Source organism: Alexandromys fortis, unplaced genomic scaffold (genome assembly GCF_014885135.2).
Source record: "Alexandromys fortis isolate MF-2015 unplaced genomic scaffold, M_Fortis_MF-2015_v1.1 scaffold_44, whole genome shotgun sequence".
In the NCBI taxonomy this organism is placed as follows: domain Eukaryota; kingdom Metazoa; phylum Chordata; class Mammalia; order Rodentia; family Cricetidae; genus Alexandromys; species Alexandromys fortis.
Genome location: NW_026067921.1, coordinates 5,094,623 through 5,120,195, shown reverse-complemented (window position 1 = coordinate 5,120,195; position 25,573 = coordinate 5,094,623). Strand labels below are relative to the sequence as shown.

General features: G+C 47.9%; 1 protein-coding gene across 1 annotated transcript in view; it reads left to right on the top strand.

Annotated features, from left to right (window-relative positions):
• Itga9 (integrin subunit alpha 9) overlaps positions 1-13,566 on the top strand; it is a 299,993-nt gene extending 286,427 nt beyond the window's left edge. The window contains exon 28 of the mRNA XM_050141583.1: positions 9,149-13,566. Within this exon, the coding sequence (XP_049997540.1) occupies positions 9,149-9,247 (99 nt within the window). The 3' untranslated portion in view covers positions 9,248-13,566. The remainder of the gene's footprint in view (positions 1-9,148) is intronic.
• Positions 13,567-25,573: the final 12,007 nt, after the last annotated feature.

Here is a 25,573-nt window from a genome sequence, read left to right as displayed (position 1 = left end):
ACATCTTGGACCTAGGTGTGATCAGCTTGGCCTTGGCCTTGTGTTTCTCTGCATGCGTAGATGTGAGCCAGGCTTTCTCATGGGCTCAGCTTATTCGTGGATGATTAGTTAGTTAAGTTATCCAGACAGATACTCAATTTATGTCCAGGTGAAGTAGTTCTAAATAGAAAGCTGTGGGTTCTGTCCCTGTGCTTGTGCACGATTGCTCACAGACTCGCATGCGTGTCTCTACATATGTCATGGCTTACATGTGTGGTTCGAGGGATGACTTTCAGGCATCAATTCTCCCCTTCTGGCATAGTATACAATGTTCTGTCTGCACTCCAGAAGAGGGTACCAGAGCTGTGAGCCACCATGTGGTTGCTTGGAATTGAACTCAGAACTTCTGGGAGAGCAGCCAGTGCTCTTAACCACTGAGCCATCTCTCCAGAAGCCCCCCAGCACCCTTGTTTTTGAGACACTGGCCTGGAGCTCACCAGGTTAGGTTAAGATGGCTGGCCAGTAAGCAGTAGGAGTCTGCCTGTGTCTCCTCCCCAGCCCTGGGACTGTAAACCATTGCCACCATGCCTTTCTTTTTCACATGGGTTCTGAATATCAGAACTCAGACCTTTATACTCGCCCAAGAGGCACTGTACCAACTGAGACATCTTCTCTGCCCCTGTGGGTTCAGCTCTCAATCTGGAAAAATATACGTATAATAAATACAATTTAGAGTATGTAAACAGTCTAGAAACTCCAGGAAAACTGTGTGTTTGGCATACTTTCCTCAGATTAATGGTCGGCTCCGTTGCTTTAAACGTAACGGTACTTTACTTGGAAGAGTTTGTGGGGATGGAAGGAAACGTTCGGCGTATCATGCTCATCTTACATTGCGCGCACATGCCAGATACCCTGTGCTGCCTGGCAGCCTGCTGGTCCCTGAGAGCAATACTGTAAGCCTCTCGTCACGACAGTGCTAACTCTGGAGTCTACAGCCCCCTAGTCTAGAATCAGGGTTGTTCCTGGCTGTGCATACCTTATAACAACACCACAGCGGATGACCTTAGACTCAGAAAGTTGCACAAATCCTTCACTGTGTCCTTAGAGTGAGACCCTAGGAACGGAGTCGTGGAGGGATGTAGTAAACTGTCTTCCTGAAATGTTACCCTGAGCCCCCCTCCCACCGCAGGTTTTGCAGAGTGTGCATTTTCCTGCGTGTTTGCCAACAGCAGACACTGCCTCCCTTTTAATCGTCCTTTGTTTACCCCACACAGCCAGATAGACTCTTAACACTCCCTCGTCTCCAACTCCAGCGCCTTCTTGCTGAGAGGGCCTCTGGCCTCTGAGTGGAGAACAAGGCTCAGTGTTTGGAATCTGAAAACGCCTGGTTGTAGGGTAGGGGGAAGCATCTGTCTTCGTGTGGGCTTTTGGAATGAGAAGAAAGCACTCTTGCTCCAGCCACATGGGCCCAGACACAGAGCAGGGGATGTCATGGCCACTCCCATTCTCCCTGCTGGTCTGCATGAAGACCCTGTGGCTACCCCACTGAGTTCACACCACCCAAGACACCGTCATCTGTGCTCCTCTGCTCTTCCCGCCTGCCACCACTGTGTCCCTTTGCTTTTGTCCTGTTTGCTAAAAGAGAGTGTGGTGATAGGCCTTGTTCCTGGATAAGAGGACACACAGAGGCTGTATTCCATTCCATAGCCTCATTTCTGCCGGAGAACGGAAGGACAACCTTGCATATACTGCACCATGGCTCCTTTATTCTTTTTGGAAGGGAAGGGAGAAAACACACATACTCTTCTTCATCAAAAATGCCATTACATAGAACTTGCCGTCGTTCGTCACGGTTATGAATCTGATACCAGGTCGTGAGGGTCCAGGGTGGGCTAGAACATAGTGGGTTATGCCTGCTTGTTTTATCTGTGCCTTCTTGGTACTTAGATCAGAGTAAATGCAGGCAAAATGCACGCTGCTGTCTGATCCTCAACAGAACTCACTGCTCCTTACTGGTCTCCATAACCTTCTCACACTTCCCTTCCTGCCCCTCACATATGTGGCAAGCTTTTGTTTGAGATGAGGTGCAGGAGTTGGTTGACTGTTGACACCTGATGGCTGTTGTCTGGGGACTTGTTACAAGGACCTCCATCTTTCTGAGTCCATGACAGTACGTGATGTCTACCTTCTTGAATCCTGTCAACTGAGAGACCTCCGGATTCTGGACACCTGGGAGTATGTGTTTTAGTATTAGAATGAGCCACAGGTCACCTTCAGACACCTCTACAGGGGCCCCCAACTGGTTCTAGATGGCCTTCTTCCGAGGATTCCACCTTCATCTTTGCCGACTGGTTTCTCTTATTTATGCTCTAAGTTGGCAACCTTTGTGTAAAGTTTTCTAGACCCGACTCTCCACACAGGCACGCATGCAATGCACACACACACTCAGGCACACACACACACACACACACACACACACACACACACATTAAGTTAATTAATTTTGAAAATAAAAGGGGTGTCTGGTGAGATGGCTCAGTCCGTAAAGGTGCTTGCTGCCAAGTCAGGCAGCCCGAGTTCAATCCCCGGGACCTAGAGAGTGGAAGGAGAGACCCAGCTCCCACAAGCTGTCCTCTGATCTTCATATGTACACTGTGGTGTGTACATGGGAACACGTGACATAAAAATTAATCATAATTTTTAAAAAAAACCTTGGTACAGTCTTCATATCAGAGGGTTGTCCAAGTCAAGCATGGCTGTGAGATCATCTGACTCCTACACAGAAGAAGCAAGTGGGATGGGAAGCCTTTAGAGGGGAAAATGTCTTTTTTGAGGACCGACTGTATAGTCAATCTAGAAAAGGTTGGAAAAACAAGTGAAATGAAGGGTTATTTTGAAGACCTACCTTCCCTACAATGTTGGACTACAGACATTTTGTCATCTCTGCTTCCTATATTCACAACCTAAAAATAATGCATTATGGGTATTGAGTAGCAATTCAGTATCGATGACGCCATGCAGAGAAACCCACTGAAAACTGGCTGAGGTCCAGCCCGGCATCTGTCTTGTCAGACCTCACCAGTTTGGGTTTATCACCATGCTCCATATGTGATCCCCTCCACCCCTCCAGGGAAGCCGCTGGCTGGCACCAGCCATCCAGCTGACCAGGAGACATATTTCCAAGAACACTTGAGGGACAGATGGCCAGAGGTCAGGCCCTCTTCCTGTATAGACACATCTATTGAATTCCCTTTAACTATTTTTTAATTTTGTAAAGGATTTATTTTGTGGGGAGTTGGGGGGCAGATTTGGTCAGAGGACAACTTAGAGAATGGGTTCTCTTTCCTCCATGTGGGTCCTGGAGATTGAACTCAGGTCATCAGGCTTAGCAGCAAGCTTCTTTATGCACTGAAACACTCCCTGGGAGGCCTGAGTTCCCTTTTCAAGTGCTACTGGACATTGTTGCCTGTGGTCATCTGTGTCCTACACACATGAGCCAAAAATGATTGTCCCAAAACTGTGTGGTCTAAACCCAAATGCTGGTATGACCGAGCAGATTCCGCCAGTGCCTCCGTGATCCACACAGGCTTGTGGATCTGCGTGCTCGGTGCTCACTGGGTGGCCAACGTCTCCATTCAGCAAGTAGCACTGGGCTCCTTCTAGGTGGAGTACTCAGGTAACTGGGCAGAAGAAAACAACAGACCTTATACTGTTTTAAAATCCGCAGAGAGGGGCACTTTAGTGACAGAGAGGAGCAACAGTACTTGGCCTTGTTCACTGGTCCCTACCTTGTGACATATGTCCTGTGGAGTTCCCTTCTATCAGAAGCAGAAACACCTTGAGGTTCCAAAATGCCTTCTCCAGAGCTAGGTTCTGGTCCCTGTCTTCTGCTCAGCCCACTCAGCCTCCCCCTCTAGACCCTGCCGTTACTGCTCCCCAGAACCTTCCTAAAGGGCCTGCTGATGGCCCAGACTCTCTCACGCTTGGCGGCAAACAGACCTGGCTCCTACACAAAACCCACAGCAGGGCCCCAAGCTAAGCAAAGCGCTGAAATGGATCCTAATCAACCTTCTCAGAGCTGAGCCGTCCGCGGACACTGGGAACCGTAATTTAAACTTGATGTGCAAGGATTACGGTAGTCTGCCAAACCACTGCGCAGGAGGAAGACTTTGAAACATGAAACTCTTTCAAGGGAGAAAAATCCAAAAGCGTCCGCTCTCCGTTGCTACAGCTCCTGGCTGGGCTGGAAGACACCCCAGCCTGGTGCCTCTTCCTAGAGGCCCCTTTATGGAAAGGGTGAACTGCTCATAGGTGCAACAGCATGGGGTTAGCTTGTCTGAGAGACACCTTCAACTCATTAACACCAGCGAAGCAGGGCGAGAGAAAATATGTTCAGGCGTTTGACCTTTGGAAGAAAAATGCCTCCCACATCCTTCTACTGCTTTCCTGAGTCTGCCCCTGCTTCTTTGCAGTTTGCCAGACAAACAGGCCACCCCTTCAGTGAAGGAGCTCGTCCACAGCCCCCAGACAAGGACCCTCCGTCTCTCTTCTCTTTTCTTTCCTGATTGACACTTTTTCAGAACTAGATGATTAGGAACAGAATGCCATTGTTTTGCAAGGAAGACCCAGTCCTGTATGGTCAAATGACAGAGAAACAGGGTGCAGAAAAGGTTTGGCTGCCCCCCCCCACCCTGACAGTAGCTACTTGGAGGCCTCCATCAGCTGAAACCGTTCCAGGAGCCTTGTATTCTAGAGCTTTCTTAGAGAGCATGGTTTTTATTGGAGAGCATCACTGTGACTCACAACCCAAACTGCTTAGCAGTGGACATCTGTGGGGTGGCACAGGGAACATGTAAGGTTTGGCAGCCACGGCAGAAGGCTCACCACCTTGCCTCCAATGCAGACTGAGAAAACCCATCCCTACTTTCCAAAACAAAATACACTCGTGTGCACACATGGACACACAGTCCCAAACCAGCCCCCCCCCCAAAGAAAAACTATGTGCCAGTAACGTGTGGTGGGTCTAGTTTATATTTGGAGATAAATATTGGTCTGATACTGTGTCCTCAAGATCTCGAGATGGAGACGCGCTATGTAAACAGCCAAGTAACTAAGAGGTCCATAAACACAAGGCCCAGAGCTAGGCCAATGGAAGAGCGTGCCCAAGGTCGTGGGAATGGCTGCCCAAGAAATACCAAAAAGGCCAGTGCACAGAGAAACACCCTCAGAGCCCAGATACCCTGGAGTTGTCTTGCTGTTCTTATCACCCTGGGTACCTCAGAACTGGGTCAGTTCTCATTTCTTCCTCTGGGTTCATTGACTCACCCAGCACTCACCTAATGGGGCAGCTATCGGGTTAGCCCACAGGAGGGATCTGGGAGCTGCTCTCTGGGGTTACTGTTGGGACCAGAAGGTACTTTGCTGCTCCAGGCCTCCAGCTGAACAAACCTTGAAGCTAGTCATGAAGTCTCCTCGTAGGGCGGTTTCTCCTGCAAGCAGGATAATTATAAACAAAACATCTGAGCCCTCCTGGAACACGAGCCTTGGAAGATTCCAGAAAGGGTTTCAGATTCAGGAAGCAACTGACGCCACTGGGTGGAAGTGTGGGGTCGTTATGGGTACAGCGTATGCTTGTCATTAATTGTTTCCCAGAAGTCTCAGGGTGGGCTTAGCTGGCGGTCCAAGACTTCCCAGAATTCCTCCCAAATACCCAGGCGTACTAATGAAAGGGGACCTACATGCTAGGATCAGTAGGAGTGATAGTGACTGGTTGGAACAAGGTGCCATACAGTGTGGTGACTATACAAACTGATATTCACATATTCACTCATTTATTCATTCATTCGCACGTGTGTGTGTGTGTGTGTGTGTGTGTGTGTATGTTGCTGGGAATAACAGCCATGGCCCTGTGTATACTAGGCAGGTACCATACTACTAAGTCATTCCCCAGGTTCTCCTTTTGTTCTGGTAGCTTTTTCTTCATCTGTCTGAAGAGTCTAGGTTTGTTAGAAGAAGTCACTCTACTGCCATCTGTTGGGAAATGGCCCTGGCAAACCTGTCTATTCTCTGGCAACCCTGAGCTCTGGTGCACAGCCTATTCTGCCATAGTCAGCCTTCTCCAGCCACAAGAATGTACTGTGCTTTAAGAAATGGTCTTTTGGAGAAGACATACACACCCATGACAATTCAGCGTCCCCTGCACATAATCACTCATCAGCCTCCCGTGCTCAAAGGTTGACTATTGGGGTCAGAACTCTTAGACCCTGGTGGGGAGAATGGACCTTATGAGACTGTTTCTGCATGAAGAAGCGAGCTTGCTCTGGGTGTCTGCAGGAGAGGACAGCACCCTTACTTTTCTGGTGGCAAGAATGACATCCATAATGATCTGAGCATGTGAGCGTCATCATTGCATTAGCTGCTCCAAATCCTTTCACCACATCTTAGCACGGACATGAGAAGTGAGCCTTCTTATCTCCTTCTTAGAATGAATAGGAACCCTAGTTCTGGAGCCTGGGAGGTGGCTCAGTGGTTAAGAGCACTTGCTCTTGTGGAGGATTCAAGTTAAGTTCTGAACAACGGAGTTAGGGTGGCTTCCAACTGTCTATAACTGCAGCTCCGGGTATCTGATGCCCTCTTCTGGCCTCTTCAGGCACCTGCACAGATGTGCACATACACACACACACACACACACACACACACACACACACACACACACACAGTGACCCAAGAGTGAAATGTCACAAGTCTCCTTGACTGGTGCCACGGTCACCATCAGCAGCCCCAAGTGTAGGCTAAAGACACTTTCTTGTTCTAGCCATGTTTATCTTCATGATTGAGTTTTTCTAGTTTCATTTCTGTTGTTCTGATAAAAGAACCAACCCACCCCCAAAAAAGCAACAATCAGGAGAAATGGTTCATTTTAGCTCCCAATTCCAGGTATTGCAGGGAAGTCAGGGCTGCAGGAACCTGAACCAGCCAGTCACCTAGCATCCATAGTCAAATGCAGAGAGAAAGGAATGTGTACATGTGTGCTCGGCTCACTCTCTGCACTTACCCAGTCCAGGATCTCATGCCTAGGGAATGGCTCTGCCCACAGAAGTTTGGGCCTTCCCATATCCATTAACAATGAAAAGAAGCCCTCACAAGCCAGCCTAACCCAGACAGTCTCTCAGTGAGACTCTCTTCTCAGGTGATCGCAGGTTGAATTGAGTTGAGACTGAACCATAACAGATTTTCTCAGACTCTTGCAAGTTGTCCTTGGAAGGCCTCTGTTCCTTCCCTACCATTCAAACTGCACGGCCCAGGGGGACCTGCTGGAGTCTAGTAACATGTTTCCTTACAATGCGGGGGAGGCAGCTCTCATCTGTGCAAGGCCAGTGGAGCCCCCTTCAGTGGACAATATGAGGGTGTTTCAAGAGAGTCCCTGATAGCTACCTGCTTCTCTGCCTTGCAGGAGCTCATGACCACCCATAACTCTCATTCCATGAAATCCAGGCCCTCTCTTGGCCTGACCTGTTCAGACACGGTGTGCACCTGGTGCACATGCAAGCACATGGGCCAAACACTGATGTGCATAAAAATAAGCATTTTTTAAAAAGAAGGGTCTCTGCACACCGATCGATTTGATCATCACTATCACTGCCCATAAGGCATGTCCAGAGGCCCCTCTCCCCGACAGTAGATACTGTCAGGTTGAACATTGCTTTAACTGCCACAGGCAGCAAACAGTTGCTTAGACACTGGATAGCAGCAATAGTAACGGCTATGTGAGATAAGCCAGAGATTCATCTTACCAAGTGCGAAGAGCCACAGACCAAATGCAACTTCAGGGCAGAGGCAGAAGAGAAAAGCCGGAGGAAACTGCCACCCTGGATCAGGATGCAGAGCCAAGGGGAAATCTATGCTGTTGACTCCTGCATGGGTATCATGAATGCTACAGATATGAGAGAAAGTTCTAGAGGCCAGCAAGGAGAAATGAGACCCTGCTTCCCGGATGCTTGAAAAAGTTATCTGTGTGAGAGCACTGTTTTTCAGATGGATCCACAGGGGGCTGACGTCTCTCAGGACATTAAGAGGTTCGTGTAAGGTTTGAGGATGTAACTTAGATGGCGAAGTGCTTGCCACATACACACAAGGACCTGTGTCCTTCCTCAGCACCTGTATAGAGCCAGACATGGTGGCCTATGTCTGTAATCCCAGTGCTGGGGAGGTAGAGACAGTCAGATTCCCAGAGCTTATTGGCCAGGCATGCCTGCTCAGAGTGGTCCAAGCCACTGAGAGACTTGTTTCAAAAATCAAAGTGGACAGCTCCTGACTGACTCTGACCCTCTGACCTCCACACACAAAGCACATAAACACATAATACATAGAAAATGTGTATAAACATGTTTATACACTTATACATGTACACAAACACAAATTTACACACACATAAAAACACATGTACATAAACACATTAACACTATACATATAAACACATATACACATAAACACTATACACATAAACACATATATAATATACATAAACAAACACATATATGCCTAAATACATACACATCATCACATATTCATATACATATAAACATGAACATAAACACATATACACATCCATGTGTACACATTTTCACAAACATATAAACACACACATATATAAACATATGCACATTAACAAGTATACACATACGCAATATACATGTAAGCATGCGTGTAACACATGTATACACAAATATGTAAACGCGTATATACTTAAACACATATGCAGGAGAGAAAACAGTCTAGAAATGCTGGCTTTCCCTGTCAGTGATCAATGCCTAGAAGATTGCAGATTTTCCCAAGCTTGATTGACCATGGCATATTCATCGTTTTCTTCACTCAAAAGAAACTTTGAAAAACACCCAGTAACTGTGTTTCCCAGCACCCAGTATGAAGAACACTTCTCCAAAAATCGGTGCAATGAACATCTTGCTGGGAGATAGACCAGGAAGTCAGTGTGGTTTGAAAAGTGGATCCAGGTAACCCTTTGCTTGCCGGTATGCTTTCTAAAAACAGTCTCACCTGAGACATTCTCCTGGCTTCCCCAGGGTTGGGGAGAGCTAGGTCCCTCCTCATAGCTCAGGCTGCCTGGGATACAGAGCCAGTCCTAACCACGAGCTCTTCCACTGTCTTTCAGATGGGCTTCTTCCGCAGAAGGTACAAAGAGATAATCGAAGCTGAGAAGAACCGGAAAGAGAATGAAGATGGTTGGGACTGGGTGCAGAAAAACCAGTGACCCGCCGTGCAGTCATGTGACACCCTCGTGCTCCCGTCGCCAGCCTGTGGTCCCTGATGTTTGTATCTTCCATATTTGGAAGAAAGAAATCTTCTCCAGATTTTCCGGAGGCCCCACTGATGCTGTTCTCCTCCTCATCCCGTCAAGCCCGGTGCCGACCTGAGGTGGCCAACTCCAGCCAGGTCACATTACTGGGGCCACCATGACCTCCCTTTACGAACAAACTCAGAGCTTGGGAAAGACGAGCTACAGAGCAAAGCAATATTTATGGATGCAACATTGCGTGGTCAACCCTCAGGGGAAACTGTTACCTAAAAGTATTTTTTATAAATGTAAGCCTTTTATATTGATCGTGTCTTTATATTTGTATCGATGTTTTATTATTTCTATTAAATAGTTCTATAATTCACTCAAGCACTGAAACCTTGGAAATACATGTACCTGCATACAAATTTTAAAAGAGAAAGAACTTATTGTACTTTGGAACTTGCTGTTTAAAACCTGCAGATAAAATAAACTAAAGAAACCTCCTGAAGTGAATCCACCACGCTGGGAGCACTGCAGAAACACCGTGGACGTGGCAAGACCACCTAAGCCATTTCCCATTGTTGCCACCCGGAGCTGAGGTCAGAGCCCTGAAGAAGTATCAGTGCTTTCTCTTACGGACCTCTCACTGGGAGATTCCCAACAGGAGCTGAGATGAAAAGCCTGTTTTCCTCACTGCAGATGCTCTGCACCCCTCCGACACATGCAGCAGGCACTTCACCCTCCTCCCTCTGGAGTCAGCAAGCGCTGGATAGACAACTGGTCAACCTCAGAATAACATCTCATCCCAGACACTGTGCCAGGATTCAAAGCCCAGGACTGGAGCTGTGCTCTCTCAGCAAAGACCTGTGTCTCTGTGTGTAAGGTGCTGCCTTGTGATGTCATTTCAGTTCAAGGATCTCCATTTCCTCTGTCACTCTTGCTGTAGTGGTAGCACTGCAGATTCCTTCCCAGAGAGGATAGCCCCACTTGATTTGTGTTATGTCTTAGGTGGAATTCTCAAGAGTCAAAACCTGGAATAAGGACTTGGATGCAAGTAAGTTATTGAGAAAGTCCTCCCAGAAGCTAGCAGTGAGGAAGTAGAGAATAAAATACAGGAAAGTAGGGAAAGCCAAGCAACAATGTCCCTTTAGGGGACAACCCACCGCCTGGCGTCCCTTTAGGGGACAACCCACCGCCTGGCTTCAGCTCAATAGGATGGTCGGCAAGTCAGGCTCAAGAGCGTCCTGACCAGATGTCAGGAAGCTGGACTTTTGTGGTCACACACCTGTAGGGAATGTAAACTTTCTGCCTTTGGTTCTTGCTGACAAGATGACTCTGTCCTCTAAAGAACAGCTTCAGGGACACCCTCAACCAGGGAGACCCAGAAATCATACAAAGAACTCTGAGCCAAGAGCTTTGGTGTTCCCCTCCCCCAAACAAGTGAACGCTATCTTCAGCTTTAAAAAATCCAAAAAGCCATAAGTCAAAGCTGGTCCTAGAAGTCAAATGTTGCATCTGACCCTGGAATGGAGACAGGGGTCACAGCAAGGCTGGGGCAGCTCAGGAAACTAGTACACACCCAGTTCATAAGTTTTGTCAAAAGAAATAGGAAAGAAGCCTTGGTTTTACCAGCCACGTACAGCCTGGACTGTGGGTCAGGCACTGTGCTGGATGCTGGTGATCCCCAGAGAACACAGTCTCGGGGTAGTAAGCCATCCAGCCTGCAGTAGGTGTAGAGTGTGGATTCTCCATGAAGCCCACTTGCAGCTGTCCTGTGATGATGATGTGTGGATCATGTCATGGTTTTCTTTAATAAATCATTCGATATTCCTAGGTGGTGAGGCCACTGCAGTGCCAGCTGCAGTTTTAGCCAAACGCATCGGTCCCCACTGACTGCTTCCTGCAGAGGGCATGGCTTCATGGGGTCAGTGGAGAATGGTGGCTCACGTGCACAGTCCAGCTAGCCGCACCTGAGGAGTGTGGACAGGGAGGAAGGGCAGACTCGGGTGAAATATGGCCGCTTGTGCCCCATCATGAATGATAAGCCCTCATGAGTAGCCATGTGTCAATAAGTCAGTACAGCTCCATGGGGCAGATTTTAAGAAAATGACATGGTAGCCTCAGAAGCAAATCCTAGCGGCTGCTGTAGGAAGCATCTTTGCCTGTCTGATAATGCTGAGTACCAGGTGGTGGGAGAGCGTGGGATGTGGCTGCTCGGCGCATGGGCAGAGAAGGGGGTGGAGCATGGTCTCGGAGTCCTCTCACTGAGTAGCTCAGCATCTTCATGCCAGCCTTCCTCAGGCTATCAGGGGAAGTGGGCAAGTGTGTTGATATGTCTGTGTTACCTCTCTCTAGAACATTCTTTTAAACCCCCGCTGTGTAGCCCATTGTGCCCTTCGCCTCTGAATTCACCGTGGAAACCCTGCAGACAGCCTCTTGGGCACTATCATTTGTCTGCTTCCGGGGTTTCCTTGTGTCTTTCATGGTTTAGCCTGCTCTTCGGACTGGACTGAGTGCTGTTTTGTTTTTTGTTTTTAATATGAAAAAGGACCCTTGTGAAGAATTGACTAAAGCAATGCCTCTTTAAAAAACAAAGTGACCGCCTTCTTCTGAGTTTCCACAGGACTCAGGAAAGTCTGGAGCATCCCCAGGAGGCTAGCAGTTTAGAAGCACAGGAACACTAGCAAGAGGGAGCTGAGTGCCTGGCTTTGTGCTGACTGACCAATGCTTGCCTTGTGTTCCTGGCACTGCAGTCGCAAGCAGTGCTTTGGGGAAGCATCCCAGTGCCCAGAGGCTTGGCAGGCTGCATGAAGTCCCCCGCACCAACTTTCTTGGCTAAAGCCAAAATGCATGATATCTCAATAAACAGCAGCCATGTTTGTGGGACACCCCAGTGACCTGTGATGCTGCTGAGCCCCAGTCTGGTTCGTGTGGAATGGTATTCACATTTACCTAAGGTTAAGGTAGCGTCATACCTGATTGCCTGGGAAATGTACATTTAGGAGAGGTGTGTCCAATTTCAACTTCCTGAAATTTGGAGGCGCTGCAGAAAATTGTCATTTGAGGGATGGACAGTTCAGTAACAGAGTGTTTGCCTGACATCCCTTTAGCAAACACAAGGCAGAAACCAAGTATCATTTCTCAGTTCCTCGAGGACATGGAATTTTAATAGATGGGGGCTTTGATACACAGGGAATAGTAAAATGCACAGCAGAGAGTATTTTCTGGGACACTGGCTGAAGGGAGGCTGCAGAGCCAATGGGGCCAAAGCAGCCTTCCAGACGGACTTCTGAGTCTTCCACCCCCAAGGGAACGCTGAGTTAGTCTCCCGACGTGGTGCGGTGTTCTCCACAGCACGCTGGTCTGGATTTCGCTTCTGTTCAGTTTGCTTTGTTTGAGGTGCGCGGTGTGATTGGCAGTGTGAGTTTATTCTTTCTGAGTGGTTTGTTGCAGGGCAGGGACCTCCCCTGCTCCCCCGCCCCCTCCCGCACGTCCACAGCTTTACTGAGGTATCCACACAAGGCACACTACCAAGAGGATTTGGGATGGGAGGGCTGTCCCTCCTCACTGCGTCCGTGTGTACTCCCGTCTCTGCAGTCACTTCTAATTCACTTGCACTGTTTGGGAAATGCCAGGTTTACAAAAATATGTGTTTGGAATTAAAAAAAAAATGGCTTCAAACGATCCAGCGTTTCTGACTGTAATTCATTGCTGCAAGAGCTTTGTGAGGTTCTGAAGAGGAAATTGCAGCACAGTGTGAGGCTAGCATTAAAGAGCACACCAAGGGCTGCCTGCTCTCACAGGAGCACCCCACACGACGGGGCTGACCCTGTCCTTGGGCACGGCGCATAATTTGGACACCACCTTCTCTACGCATTGGCTGCCTGCCTGGGGATGTGCCTGGTGTCATCTGTCCAGGGAGAAATGCCCGTCAATGAAATGGGTGGGTTTCTCATTGCAAGCCGACCTCCTGCACCTGCATCTGTAAATCACTGAACATTTGCCCAGGCTAGCCTCAGACCTGCTGTGTAGCCGAGGGTGGCCAAACGTGCAATCCTCCTACCTCTGTCTCTGAAGTACTAGGGTTACAGATGTGTGCTGCCACATCTGGTTTATTTGGCGGCGGTAGGAATCAGACTCACTCTAAGCAAGCACCCCGCCCACTGCACTAGCATGCCCAGCCCCTCTGGAAGCTTCCGGCTGGCTCTCTCACTCACCTCCAGACACTGCTGCGTTTTCTTAGATCTTAAATATACATTTTCTAGCTGAATCCTCATTCTTATCCCAAATTCTGTTCATTTGTGGTCCCCCCCCCCCCCCCCGCTTTTTCCCTGGATATTGCCAACAAAGATCTGCCTAATAGATCACACGTTTATCAAGAAAAAAGCCTCTGGCTGTATCGAACCTGCTGGGTTTTGCTTTCTGGTTCATCAATTACAGCTTCCACACGTATGAAAATGTCCTCTCTGGGCTTCATTGTTAAATTCACACGTGGCCTGCAGAGCCGGCTGGGTCGTTAAGCTCCCTTTCCCTCTCGCGATTCTCACTCATGGGCACGTGTTCTTCACATAGCTCATTGGTTGTTTATTTACTGTTGGCCGGTGCTTGGCGACTTCCCTCAGAAAGTTCTCGGTGGCGGCGATCCTTTGAAGCCTGGGTGACGTGTGCTCCTGCTGAGAGTATTTGCCTTCCCCTCTGCCGCGCTCCCATCGGGGGTCATGGGGTTTGATGGACCACCCATGGAATACGCACAGCAAATCCACTCCGAGGCCAGCCCGTGGCTTCCTCTACGGGGTGGGATTCCATCAGCGCCCTTGCATGGCCCTGTGCTCTGCTCAACACCCTGGCAGCTTTCCGCAAAGTCTCTCAGGCCTCGAGAGTACTGGCCCGCAGGGGCAGCATTCCTGTTTCTGATTGGCTCTTCCATGGGCTCATTCATTCATTCACAATTCGGTCTTTGACTGTATAGCCTGGGCTGGCCTGGGACCTGGCATCCTCATGCCTCACCCTGTTATAAAATCACAGTCATGCACCACCGTGCCGAGGTAAACTGCTACTTTTTAGGCCACTGAGTCCTGCAAGGCCCTGAAGGCTGAGCTTCTGTCTTGTTAGCTTTGGCGTAGGCTTAGGAGGGAAGTGAGAGAATCTCTTCCCATGGGCCCCTCCACCACCTTTGTTCAGGCTTTGACTTGGGAATGGCAAGCTTCTGTTTTCTCTTTAGTGATTGGTTGAGGCAGAATCTCACCGTATAGCCCTGGCTCTCCTGGAACTCACTATGTAGACCAGACTGACCACAAACTCACAGAGATCTTCCTGCCTCTGCCTCCCAAGCGCAGAGCTTCAATGTGTGTGCCACCACTCCAGGCTTCTGCAGTGGTTTTAATATGTTCTTAAAACACTCTATTCTTAGGACAGCAGCAGGACGACTCTGTGGGGAAAGGCACCTGCTGGCTGACCTGAGGGAAGGAGAGAACTAACGCTTGAAAGTATCCTCTAACTTCCACACGTGCACCCTGACATGTGCACTTCCCCAGCATGTAAACAAATATAAAAATAATTGTTAAAATGTTATTCTTTGTTCTGAACATGCTTTTTACGTTGTTAAGAGGACTGGTCTATCTGTACTCCACGTGAGAAGCCTGAAGATCTGCTCCCTAAGCTCCCCGCCTCCTCCTCTGCATGTAGATCTATGTAACATTTTTTTTGGGGGGGGGGTTCGAGACAGGATTTCTCTGTGACTTTGGAGCCTGTCCCGGAACTAGCTCTTGTAGACTAGGCTGGCCTCGAACTCCCAGAGATCCGCCTGCCTCTGCCTCCCGAGTGCTGGGATTAAAGGCGTGCGCCACCACCGCCCGGCTTCTATGTAGCATTTTTACTATTAGAAACATATCTTTGGTTGTGAGCCTAGCCTTTAACGGCTGAGCCATCTCTCCAGCCCTACACTTTAAGTATTCAGAAAAGTTGAAGGGATTTTATATATTTCTCTTAGGTAATATATTGAAGGGATTTTATAACAAATACTCAAGTATTTGGCATCTAGATTTACATCAGTGTTTTATTACATTTGGTTTGTCAAGTGTCCACCAACCTTCTTACGGCGAACTCATGCTTTATTTTATTTTATTTTATTTTTTGGTTTTTCGAGACAGGGTTTCTCTGTGGTTTATTTTTTTAATTATTTTTGATATTCAAAGAAAGTTATAGATGCAACACATTTTCCTCTGGATGTCAGTAGGTTTTTCTGTTTGTTTGACCTGTAACAATAGTATTCATCTATGATGTCTATTTGACTCTGAAATCTGCTTGGGCTTTTTCATCCATAAATCCATGCTTATCATTCCTATCTTTGAGCATACTAAGCTTAGCTGTCACATGATGTATATGCCACCTCCAAAGCTGAGGTCTCGGGGATATCACCGTTCTCTCTGCTGTTTCTCAGCTTGGGTCCTATTTCCCTTCGTATTTTTAAACTATACGCTGCCTGTCTTCCTTAGGACATATCTGAGAATTTGAAACACTTTCCCCATAGAACAGTCCTATTTGCTTTTGTAGGGTGTCCAAGAGACACAATAACTGATACCATTTTCGTTGGAATCCTTGCGGCTCTCAGCCCACCCAGTCGGTGAGCAACCAGGCTTTCAGAAAGGCTTCTCCTGCCCAGAGCCAGAGTTCCAGTTCAGCACTTGCTTGGAGTCGTTAGCAGGGGGTGGCAGGAGGGGATTTCTGGCACCTCCCTGTTCTGGTGCCACAGCACTGTCCTGTCTCACATTTATAGAAAGGAGACAGTCCGCTCGGATTCCTCTCCTTGAGTGGCTCCAGGATGTCTCAGGCGCTCAATCTCCCTAGTGATGCAGGCACTGAAATTCAAGGTTGCCTGGTTTGATGCTGTGCCCAGAGCAGAACTGGACCTCAGCAGTCCACTTGCCAGTCACCCTCAGGGTTCTGGGGGGCTCCACTGTAGCTTGGTGCTTATTGACACTTTAGATTCTTGCCATTTCATCAGTAATTTATGACAAACAAATAGTGTTCAACTTTTTAAAGGCTACATTTATTTATTTCTTTAGTGTCCATGTATGCATCTGAGCATGAAAACCAGCAGCATACATGTGGAAGTTATCAGTCAATTAATGGAAAATTTTCTCTCCTTCTTGTAATGGTCTGCTCCATCCCTTTAAGAGACAAGCCACACCCACTCCCTCCCTGTCCAGCCAGGCAAGCTGATCTTCAGCTTCCAGCCTGAGTCCCTTCCTTTTCCATCTCCCTCTCAAAGAGGCAGCTTCTCCCCACTTCTCCCCTTCACCCCTCCTTCTCTCTCTCTCTCTCTCTCTCTCTCTCTCTCTCTCTCTCTCTCTCTCTGCCTCTCTCTCCCCCTCTACCCTTTCCCCTCCATAACCCACTAAACAAATATCCAACCTCACTATGCATGGTGGATCTATCCATGTCTCTGTCTCTTGCCTGGGACCAGTGGCCTTCAGAGACCTACAGTGTGGTCTCATGGCATGCCCATCTGTCTGTCTCTCCTTGTGTGTGATTGGCTGCCCCATCAAGATATCTCACCCACCACATGGCTCCCTGCCTGAAACCAGCTGCCTTCAGAGACCTGTGGCATGCCCATCCATCTGTCTCTCCTCATGGGACTGGATGCCCCATTGAGGTCTCTCACCCAACTTGCAGCTCCCTGCCTGGGACCCACTGTTCGCTGCACCCCTTGTGAATCCACAGCATTTTACTTAATCTATTACACTTCTGCCTGGGTCCCAGGGAATGAACTCAGGTCATCCGGGTTGGCCTTGAACTCTGAATGTAGAAACTAATAGAAATCTGCCTTCTTTGCCTCTCAAGTACTAGGATTAAAGGCATGAGCCACCATGCCCAGGCAAAAAAATAAATTGTTAAGAAAGAAAACAAGAGAAAGGAAGGAGGGAAGAAGGAAGGAAGGATAGAGGGGAGGAGGGGAAGAAAGCCAGAAAAGAAACCTACCTCTGCCATAGAGTTAAAGTGCTTACCCCACAAGTGAAAGGACCACAGTTTGCACCCCCAGATCCCACAGACGGTCCGAGTGGGTGTCCCAGCCACTTGTAATTGGGGGACTCAGAAGGTCATGGTGTCATGGTGTTCCTGGAGCATGCTGGCTAGCAAGACTAGTTGGTATTGATGAGCTCTGGCTCTGAGAGACCTTGCCTCAGTGAATAAGATGGAGAGCAATCAGGGTGAATCGTGATGCCAATCTGGGGCCCCAACACACACATGCGCTCACACACATGAGAACACAAGCACACACCATGCCTGCCCACCACACATGCAATAATAGTAAAAAAATAATTAAAGGAAAATATAGTCACCTCTAGCATCAAGATCAAGTAGCTACCATCTACGCTATCAAGAACTTACCAGTGAGGCACAGTGGTTAGAGCACTGGCTCCTCCTACAGAGGACCTAGGGTTCAGTTCCCAGCACCCACATAGTGGCTTACAACCATCCATAGCTCCAGTACCAAGGGGCCTGACACCACTTCTTTGTAACTCCACAGGTGCCAGACACTCACATGGTGCACAGACATACATGCAGACAAAACATGTATATATATAATACATATATATATATACACATATATATACATATATATATGAGTGAAATTTGCTGAGTGCAAGATTATCTGAGGCAGGTGTAGTCACACACACACACACACACACACACACACACACACACACACCTGTAACCCAAAAGTCAGGATGCTGAAGCAAAAAGATAGTCATGAGTTTGAGACCAATCTGGGCTACATAATAACATACACACACACACACACACACACACACACACACATGCACAGAGGGGGTGTCTGAAAGCAAGAAGGCATATAACACATGCACATGAGTGTAACACTTGTGAACACTACTTGCTCTTCTGTTCCCTTTTGGTTCCTTTTGGTTGAGGGTTTTACTAATCTCGCTGCTGAAGACATAGCCATTGGCAACCGCTCTACGTGATAAAACTTTTATGTTAAGTTGTGGCTAATCGTGTGCTCAACCTCGTGTGACCCGATGAACTGATGGGAAGCAGGGGATCGACCCGCATTGCCCTGGCGTGTTGAACGTCAGCAGCAGTCAGTACTTGGCTGCGTTTCAATGTTGCTCGTGTGGCCACTGCAAATGTTACAAGCCCTGGCTTCCTAGAAATGGGGGTGGCCTCTGAAGAAGACCCACGACTCATACATGATCTGTCCCTGTGAGGCTTCAGAAGTCCACCCCTTACCCATGACATTGCAGGAGAGCAATGACAGGTTGTGGATTTGAAGAGTTTATGATTTGACAACCCACAGGATTCAGAATCTGATCTTGAGCGGTCTCCATCCTGTGGCTAGGAGACAGCCAAACGTCTCGTTTCCTGAACTTGCCCTGAACCCAGAATCTAGACTTTCAGCTGTGTGTTCCTGTTCATTAAGTTGTCAACAGCAGTTAGAAATGACCAGGTACCCCGTAGCCCTCTGGTCTCTGTCCCTGTCCCTAGAGTCGGGGCAGTAGCTATTCAATCTCTCCCTAACTGTGCCTTGGTTTTAGTGCACCCAGTTCTGAAATCCTGCCATGGACTGCTGGAGTGCCCCATTAATACTTGAGGGAGCCTGTATTAGTTACTCCCCTGGCGCTGTAACTAAATTTCTGATAAAGACAACGTAAGGCGTGGTTTATTCAGACTCATTATTTAAGAGCTCAGCTCACCATGGCGGGAGCCCGAGACAGCTGGTCCCTTTGTACCCACCATCAGGAAGCAGAGAGAGATGAAGGCTGATGCTCGGTTCACATCCCCCTTTTTAGTCAGCTGGGGCCCTGGACCATGGGATGTTGCTGCCCACATTCAGGGTGAGTCTTCAGTTAACTAGAAACTCCCTCAGAGATGTGCCCGATTGTCTCCGAGGTGGTTGTGGGCTCTGTCAAGTTGGCAGTCAGTGTCAGTCACCACAGGTGCCCCCTTGCTGAGTCCTCCCATGCAGAGAGACACAGGGGTCTCTTGGGGGTTCTTCTGTGACGACACTAACTCCATTCAAGAGGGCTGTCATGAGCTAATCACCTCCAAATCCTGGAGGGTGCACTTCAGTACGTTCAATAAGAACAAATCATAGATCATGAACAGCCCAACCGTGGCACAAATTGACAATTTCTGATTCCAAAAAAAGCCAAAGTTGGACAGAAAATGGAAAACAATCATAGTTTGCTGCATAGTTCAGTTAATAACATGTCTTTCTTATTTTTATTTTTTAAAGATTTATTTATTGGGGCTGGAGAGATGGCTCAGAGGTTAAGTGCACTGGCTGCTCTTCTAGGGGTCTTGGGTTCAATTCCCAGCAACCACATGATGGCTTTCACCCATCTACAATGAGATCTGGTGCCTTCTTATGGCATGTGCATATATAATAAGTAAATAAACTTTAAAAAAGATTTATTGATTTACTTTGGGGTTTTCTTGGGGGGGGGGAGTTACAAGATAGGATCTCTCTGTGTAACAGCTCTGGCCATCCTGGAACCGGCCTCAAACTCACAAAGATCTGCCTGCCTCTGCCTCCCAAGTGCTGGGATTAAAGGTGAGAGCCACCACCACCAGCTAATAACACATTTCTATAGTCATAGTAAAAACTGACTATCTAACTAAATTATGTTTATCATTAGAGCAAGAGGGGGCAGCTGGGCACGGTGACACATGACTTGGGAAACAGGCAAGCAGATCTCTGTGAGTTCAAGGCCACCCTACTCCCGTCCATACTCCTGCCTCAGAAATGGTCAAAATGAACCTCGCTGGGAGTTAGCACCCCACACTTAACTGCCTGGGAGTCAGCTCCCACTCACCATTTCATGTTGTCTAAGTTCAGAAGCGCTAGGGGACAGCCAACAGCAGGCAACACCCTCAACCGCGTCACGGCAGGATATAGGAGAACCTACAGAAAGGAGCTGGCTACCACCATGCACCAAGGCCCAAGTTTGCATCAGTCAGCTGATGCCAGGGCCTGGCTTGTTAGCCGTCGGAGTTCCGAATGCACAGTCCTATACTGGCAGCAAAGACACCTAGCCACCAGCCCCTCCCTCCGACTTTCACTTGCCAACACTACTATTGACAGGCAGAGCTCTCTCCCTGTGGGGAGTATCTCGGAGGGCTCGGCGCTTCCCAAGCAACATTCCAACCCCTCAGTAAATTGCAACGATGTTGGAAAGTAGAGTCTGGATTGTGCTGACTTCTGCAGATCAATCAAATTCCCCAGATACTAGCAACTCGCTGCAGGTACTGCTCTCTGTAGCTTCAACCACCTAAGAGGGCCAACAAGCCAGAACACTGAGCCGGCAAAGCAAGTAAGCCGTCTCCCAGCTGCCCCCCAGCGGTCAGAATGCGTCACTGCCGTTCGTCTGTTGTAATGCGTGTGGGTGTTTCCCGGAACGGAACTCTTTTAACTTTCCAAAATAGTGCCAGGGAAATAGCAGTAACCAAGAAATTGCATTAAGCAATTAGGGAGAGCAACGGGAAATTACGATTTTGGGGGTTTTGTTGTTGTTTTAAATAAAATACTCCAACCATAAACTTACAAAATCTAGTGTCAAACAGGATATTTGTTTCGAGTTGCGGAAGAAACGGAGAAAGGGAGAATTGCAACAAGGCCTAGAGAAGTTCCGAGGTGAAGAGGGTAGAGTGGGTCTGTTCTCGGTGGGTCCGTTCACGGCTCCACTGAGGGTCCTTGCTTCCCACTCCCTGGTTAAAGGCACGGTACTAAGAGTCTCAAACCCCTTTTAACTGTGTTCCGTTGATAAGATTTTTAAGTGGCAGATTCTCTACAATTTCATCACAACTCCAAGAATATTGACCTTAAAAATCCTACCTAAAAGTAGGTATTAAAAGTAGGCAGTAAGGGCACACGGATTTAATCCTAATCCCAGCACTTGGGAAGCAGAGGCAGGCAGATCTCTGTGAGTTCGAGGCCAGCCTGGTCTAGGACCAGGATAGTTCCAGGATAGGCTCCAAAGCTACAGAGAAACCCTGTCTCGAAAAACCAAGAAAAAGGAAAAAAAGATCCCCCCTAATGCCAACAGAGGCACACTCTGATTCCGAGATATGAGCAGGCTTCTTGCTGTGTTTGATAGCCTTTGTTATGTGTGTTCACGTGTTTAACTGGTACCCCAAGCCTATCCACCTCAAGTGTTTTTCTTGTGTCTGTATGTTTGTGGGTGTGCAGGTACACATTTGTGTGCATGTATGTGGAGGCCAGAGATGAACCTTGGGGTGTTATTCCTCACGGTCCACCTCGTTTTTATTGAAGCAGGGTCTCTCCCTGGCCTGAAACTTAAAGATTAGTCCAGGCTGCCCAGCCAAGAAGCTCCAGAGATCTTCCTGCCTCCAGATCCCGGTGCAGGGACTACAAGCCTGCGTATGTGTGTGCGTGTGGGGCTTTGTGCTCATGAGTGCAGTGCCTGTGGGAGCCCAAAGAGGACATCTGGTCCCCTGGAGTTGGAGTCACAGGCAGCTGTGGGCACCCAATGTGGGTGCTGGAAACCACTGAACTCCTGTCCTCTGGAAGAGCTGTGTGCACTCTTCTCAACCAGCAAGCGGTTTCTCCCATCCAAACACTGGAATTTTGCCAGCTAAAAAACGTTAATGTTTGTTTTATCAGCTGTCTGCAAGGGTGTGTCCTTACATTTGAGTTCTTTTGAAAGAAGCCAGTGACACCGAACTAAGTACTCCAGTCCCAGAAAGGAGAGAGAGAGAGAGAGAGAGAGAGAGAGAGAGAGAGAGAGAGAGAGAGAGAGAGAGAGAACTATAAATCAGAAAGAATAAGAAGGGAATCACTGAGTCTTGGTACATCCAAAAATATCACCTGCCACAGCATCAACTTTAATTAGTCTCTGGGTCCTGATTTCAAATACCTGATCGATCTACAAATCCATCTACTTTACTTGGTCACAGCACTCTGTTTAACGAGTTCTCTGTCTCCAAACTCATTTATGAATATAGATCATGTGCCAAGTGCTGGGTGCTGCACAGTATGTACGATCCATGGTGCTCTCTGGAGACGTCCTGAATTTGAGTCTCGGTTGTTTAGAAGATCTAGCTTCCTGTCACTATAGACCCGCAGTCACTCAATAAATTACCTATTTGCTAAATCCCACTGAAAATTTCCCTAGCCTGGGTATCACGCTTTCTTATCGCGAAGCATGTGACGGGCCATCCCCGGTGACATGCGCATCACATTCCTCGTGGAATGTGCACGCGCTCCCCACAGGGAGCAGGGGTTGGTATACTAGCTGTCAATTTGTAAAGCACTCTCTGGGATTATCTGATGCAAGATAAAAAGGAGGGCAAGCGTGTTTCATTGTCTTCTCTGTCAAAGAAGAATTAGCAAGCACACTACAGCTTATTCCATCAACGGAATTCCAGTGAGAGGCCCTGAGTCTCCACCACAGGTCCTGGCTGGGTAGTTGTAGTCCTGAAGTTTGGGGGCTTCCTCTGTTGTTATCTTTTGATTAGTATTTATTATAGGCTTTATAGAGTTATTTCACTATATCTATTTATATAGTTATTATAGTAATATTATTACTATAGGCATTTACCCATATTAATATCCATAATATTCCAGTTTTAGCTAATATATTTTCCATTTCTTTCTGGAGAGAGAACACATTTTGGCCATTTATTTCCTATCTATAAACATTTATTCTGAACAAATATTCACCTAGTGTCGCTATGCCCAAAGTCATCTGCTTACGGCCTGAATAAACAGACATGTGCAGGCAGGTTTGAATCCATTTCATGGTGTTTGTACCACGAGGCAGTAAAATGGATGACTAAGGGTGAATGGATATGGAATACTCTATGTGTTTGTGTGCGTGTGTGCAGGTATGTAGCACGTGTGCAGGTGTGTGTGTGCGTGTGTGTGCATGTATGTAAGTATATATTCATGCATGTACAGACCAGAGCTCAACGTCCAAATCTTCGTCCACCACGATCTCTCTTGGCTTTGTTTCATTTTGTTTGTTTTTTGAGGTAGGCTCTCTTACTGAATCTGGGGCTCACTGATGGCAAGACTGGTTGACCAGTAAGCCTCAGGAATCCCCATCTCTGCTTCCTGTGTAAGAATTCCTTCGCTGGGGAGATGTATCTGAGGAGACTCCAGTGACAAACTAGAGTATGATAAGAGGCTCTCCTTGGGGAAGTAACGAGTTTATTTGGCTTACTTATGAGAATCCCAAAGCAGCAGCCCTGAAAAGTTCCAGCGATAGCTACCATATATACTATAGACAATAGGAATCCGGATTTCATAATATCATGCCTGAATTTTGTATCATGTCTCCCATTTCACATTTTGGAAAGTAATTTTAAACATTAACACTGGAGCTGGAGAAACAGCGCAGTGGTTAAGAGCACTTGTTGGTCATGCAGAGGGCCCAGATTCAGTTCCTAGCACCCGTATGGTGGCTCACAACCACCTGTAACTGTAATGGATTATTAAAAATGCTGCAGGATCCCCGGTGGCGGCAGGCAGCGGAAACAGTGCAGGTCCTGGAGCAGCGGCAGGCAGTGGGCCATGTGGTGGCAGGCAGGGGCAATGGGTCCCGAGAGCAGCCAGACCCAGGCAAGGACTGCGCACAAGACCACACGGCAGATCTCCAAAGGTGGCTGGTCCCCGGCAACGAGCCATGTGGTTTCAGAGGTAAGGGAGAGAGGGATAGGCACACCATGCAGAGTGAGGTAGGATATTTATTCAGGGATTATGGAAGGGAGGGGAGAAGACGAGAGAGAGAGAGAGAGAGAGAGAGAGAGAGAGAGAGAGAGAGAGAGAGAGAGAGAGAGAGGAGAGAGAGAAAAAGGGAGAGAGAGAGAGGAGAGAAGGGAGAGAGAAGCTGCTTCTCTCAGAGGAAGACAAAAAAGAGAGACTAAGGCTGCAAGCAGGAAGGAAGACCTGCGTGCCTTAGCGGACAGGGAGAGAGTGGGTGTGGCTTGTCTCTTAAAGAGACAGAACAATCATTACAGTAACCCCAAGACCAGGGAGATCCAATGCCCTCTTCTGACCTTCAAGGGCACCAGGCACACATACAATGTACAAACATGCATACAGGCACACATACAATGTACAAACATACATACAGGCACACATACAATGCACACACATGCACACAAGCAAAACACCCATACATATAAAATAAAACAAATCTATTTTTATATAAAAAAAAATCTAGGTGTGGTGGTCCATACCTTTAATCCCAACACTTAATAGGCAGAGGTAGAGGATCTCTGTGAGTTTGGGGCCAGCCTGGTCTACATAGCTAGCTCAAGGCCAGCCAGGACTGCATGGAAAGAAGTCATCTCAGTAATAATAGTGATGATGAAGGGAAGGGGTCTGTGGCTTATTACATAAAGCACTTGCCTCGTAAGCATGATGGCCTGAGTTCAGATCCCCAAAATCCATGCAAACAGCCAGGGGTGCAATCCCAGCACTAACAGAGAGGTGGACCCCTGAAGCTCAACGGCTCGTTAATCCACAAGAGGATAAACTCGGGCTGACAAGATGGCTCAGTGGGTAAGAGCACTGGCTGTTCTTCCAGAGGACCCAGGTTCAATTCCCAGTACCCACATGGCAGCTCACAACTGTCTATAACGCAAGTTCCAGGGGATCTGACACCTTCACACCAATGCACATAAGAATTAAATAGAGCCGGGCGGTGGTAGCGCACGCCTTTAATCCCAGCACTCGGGAGGCAGAGGCAGGTGGATCTCTGTGAGTTCGAGGCCAGCCTGGTCTACAAGAGCTAGTTCCAGGACAGGCTCCAAAACCACAGAGAAACCCTGTCTCGAAAAACAAAACAAACAAACAAAAAAGAAATAGATTATTTTTTTTAAAAAATGAGTAAACCCCAAATGTAGCAAACAAATCTTAAAGAGGCTGGCTTACCCAAGCAACTTCAGCAACCTCAGCCACAAGGCCACCCGTGTCCATTCAGATAACAGTCAGCGACCATACCGTGCTGCTTGTGGGCTATCTGCACTCCAGATGCACGGCCTGAGGCTAACTGTGAGGAAAGTTAGACCAGCCCACACTGCTCGGGGTCACCCTGCAAGCCCATGGGCCCCACATGCCTGGAAACCACAGATCCCGAGAGAAAAGATAGATTAAAAGAAAGTGTAGGATAAAGTGGCATCATTAAAATCGGGCCCAAGATGAGAAGGTCAGTTGTCCCTCCTGAATGCAGGCTGAGATGGTGAAGTAAAACCGAGGCAGATCGCGTAAGACCGTATCGTTTTAATCTCCTAACTTGACCACTGCATCCG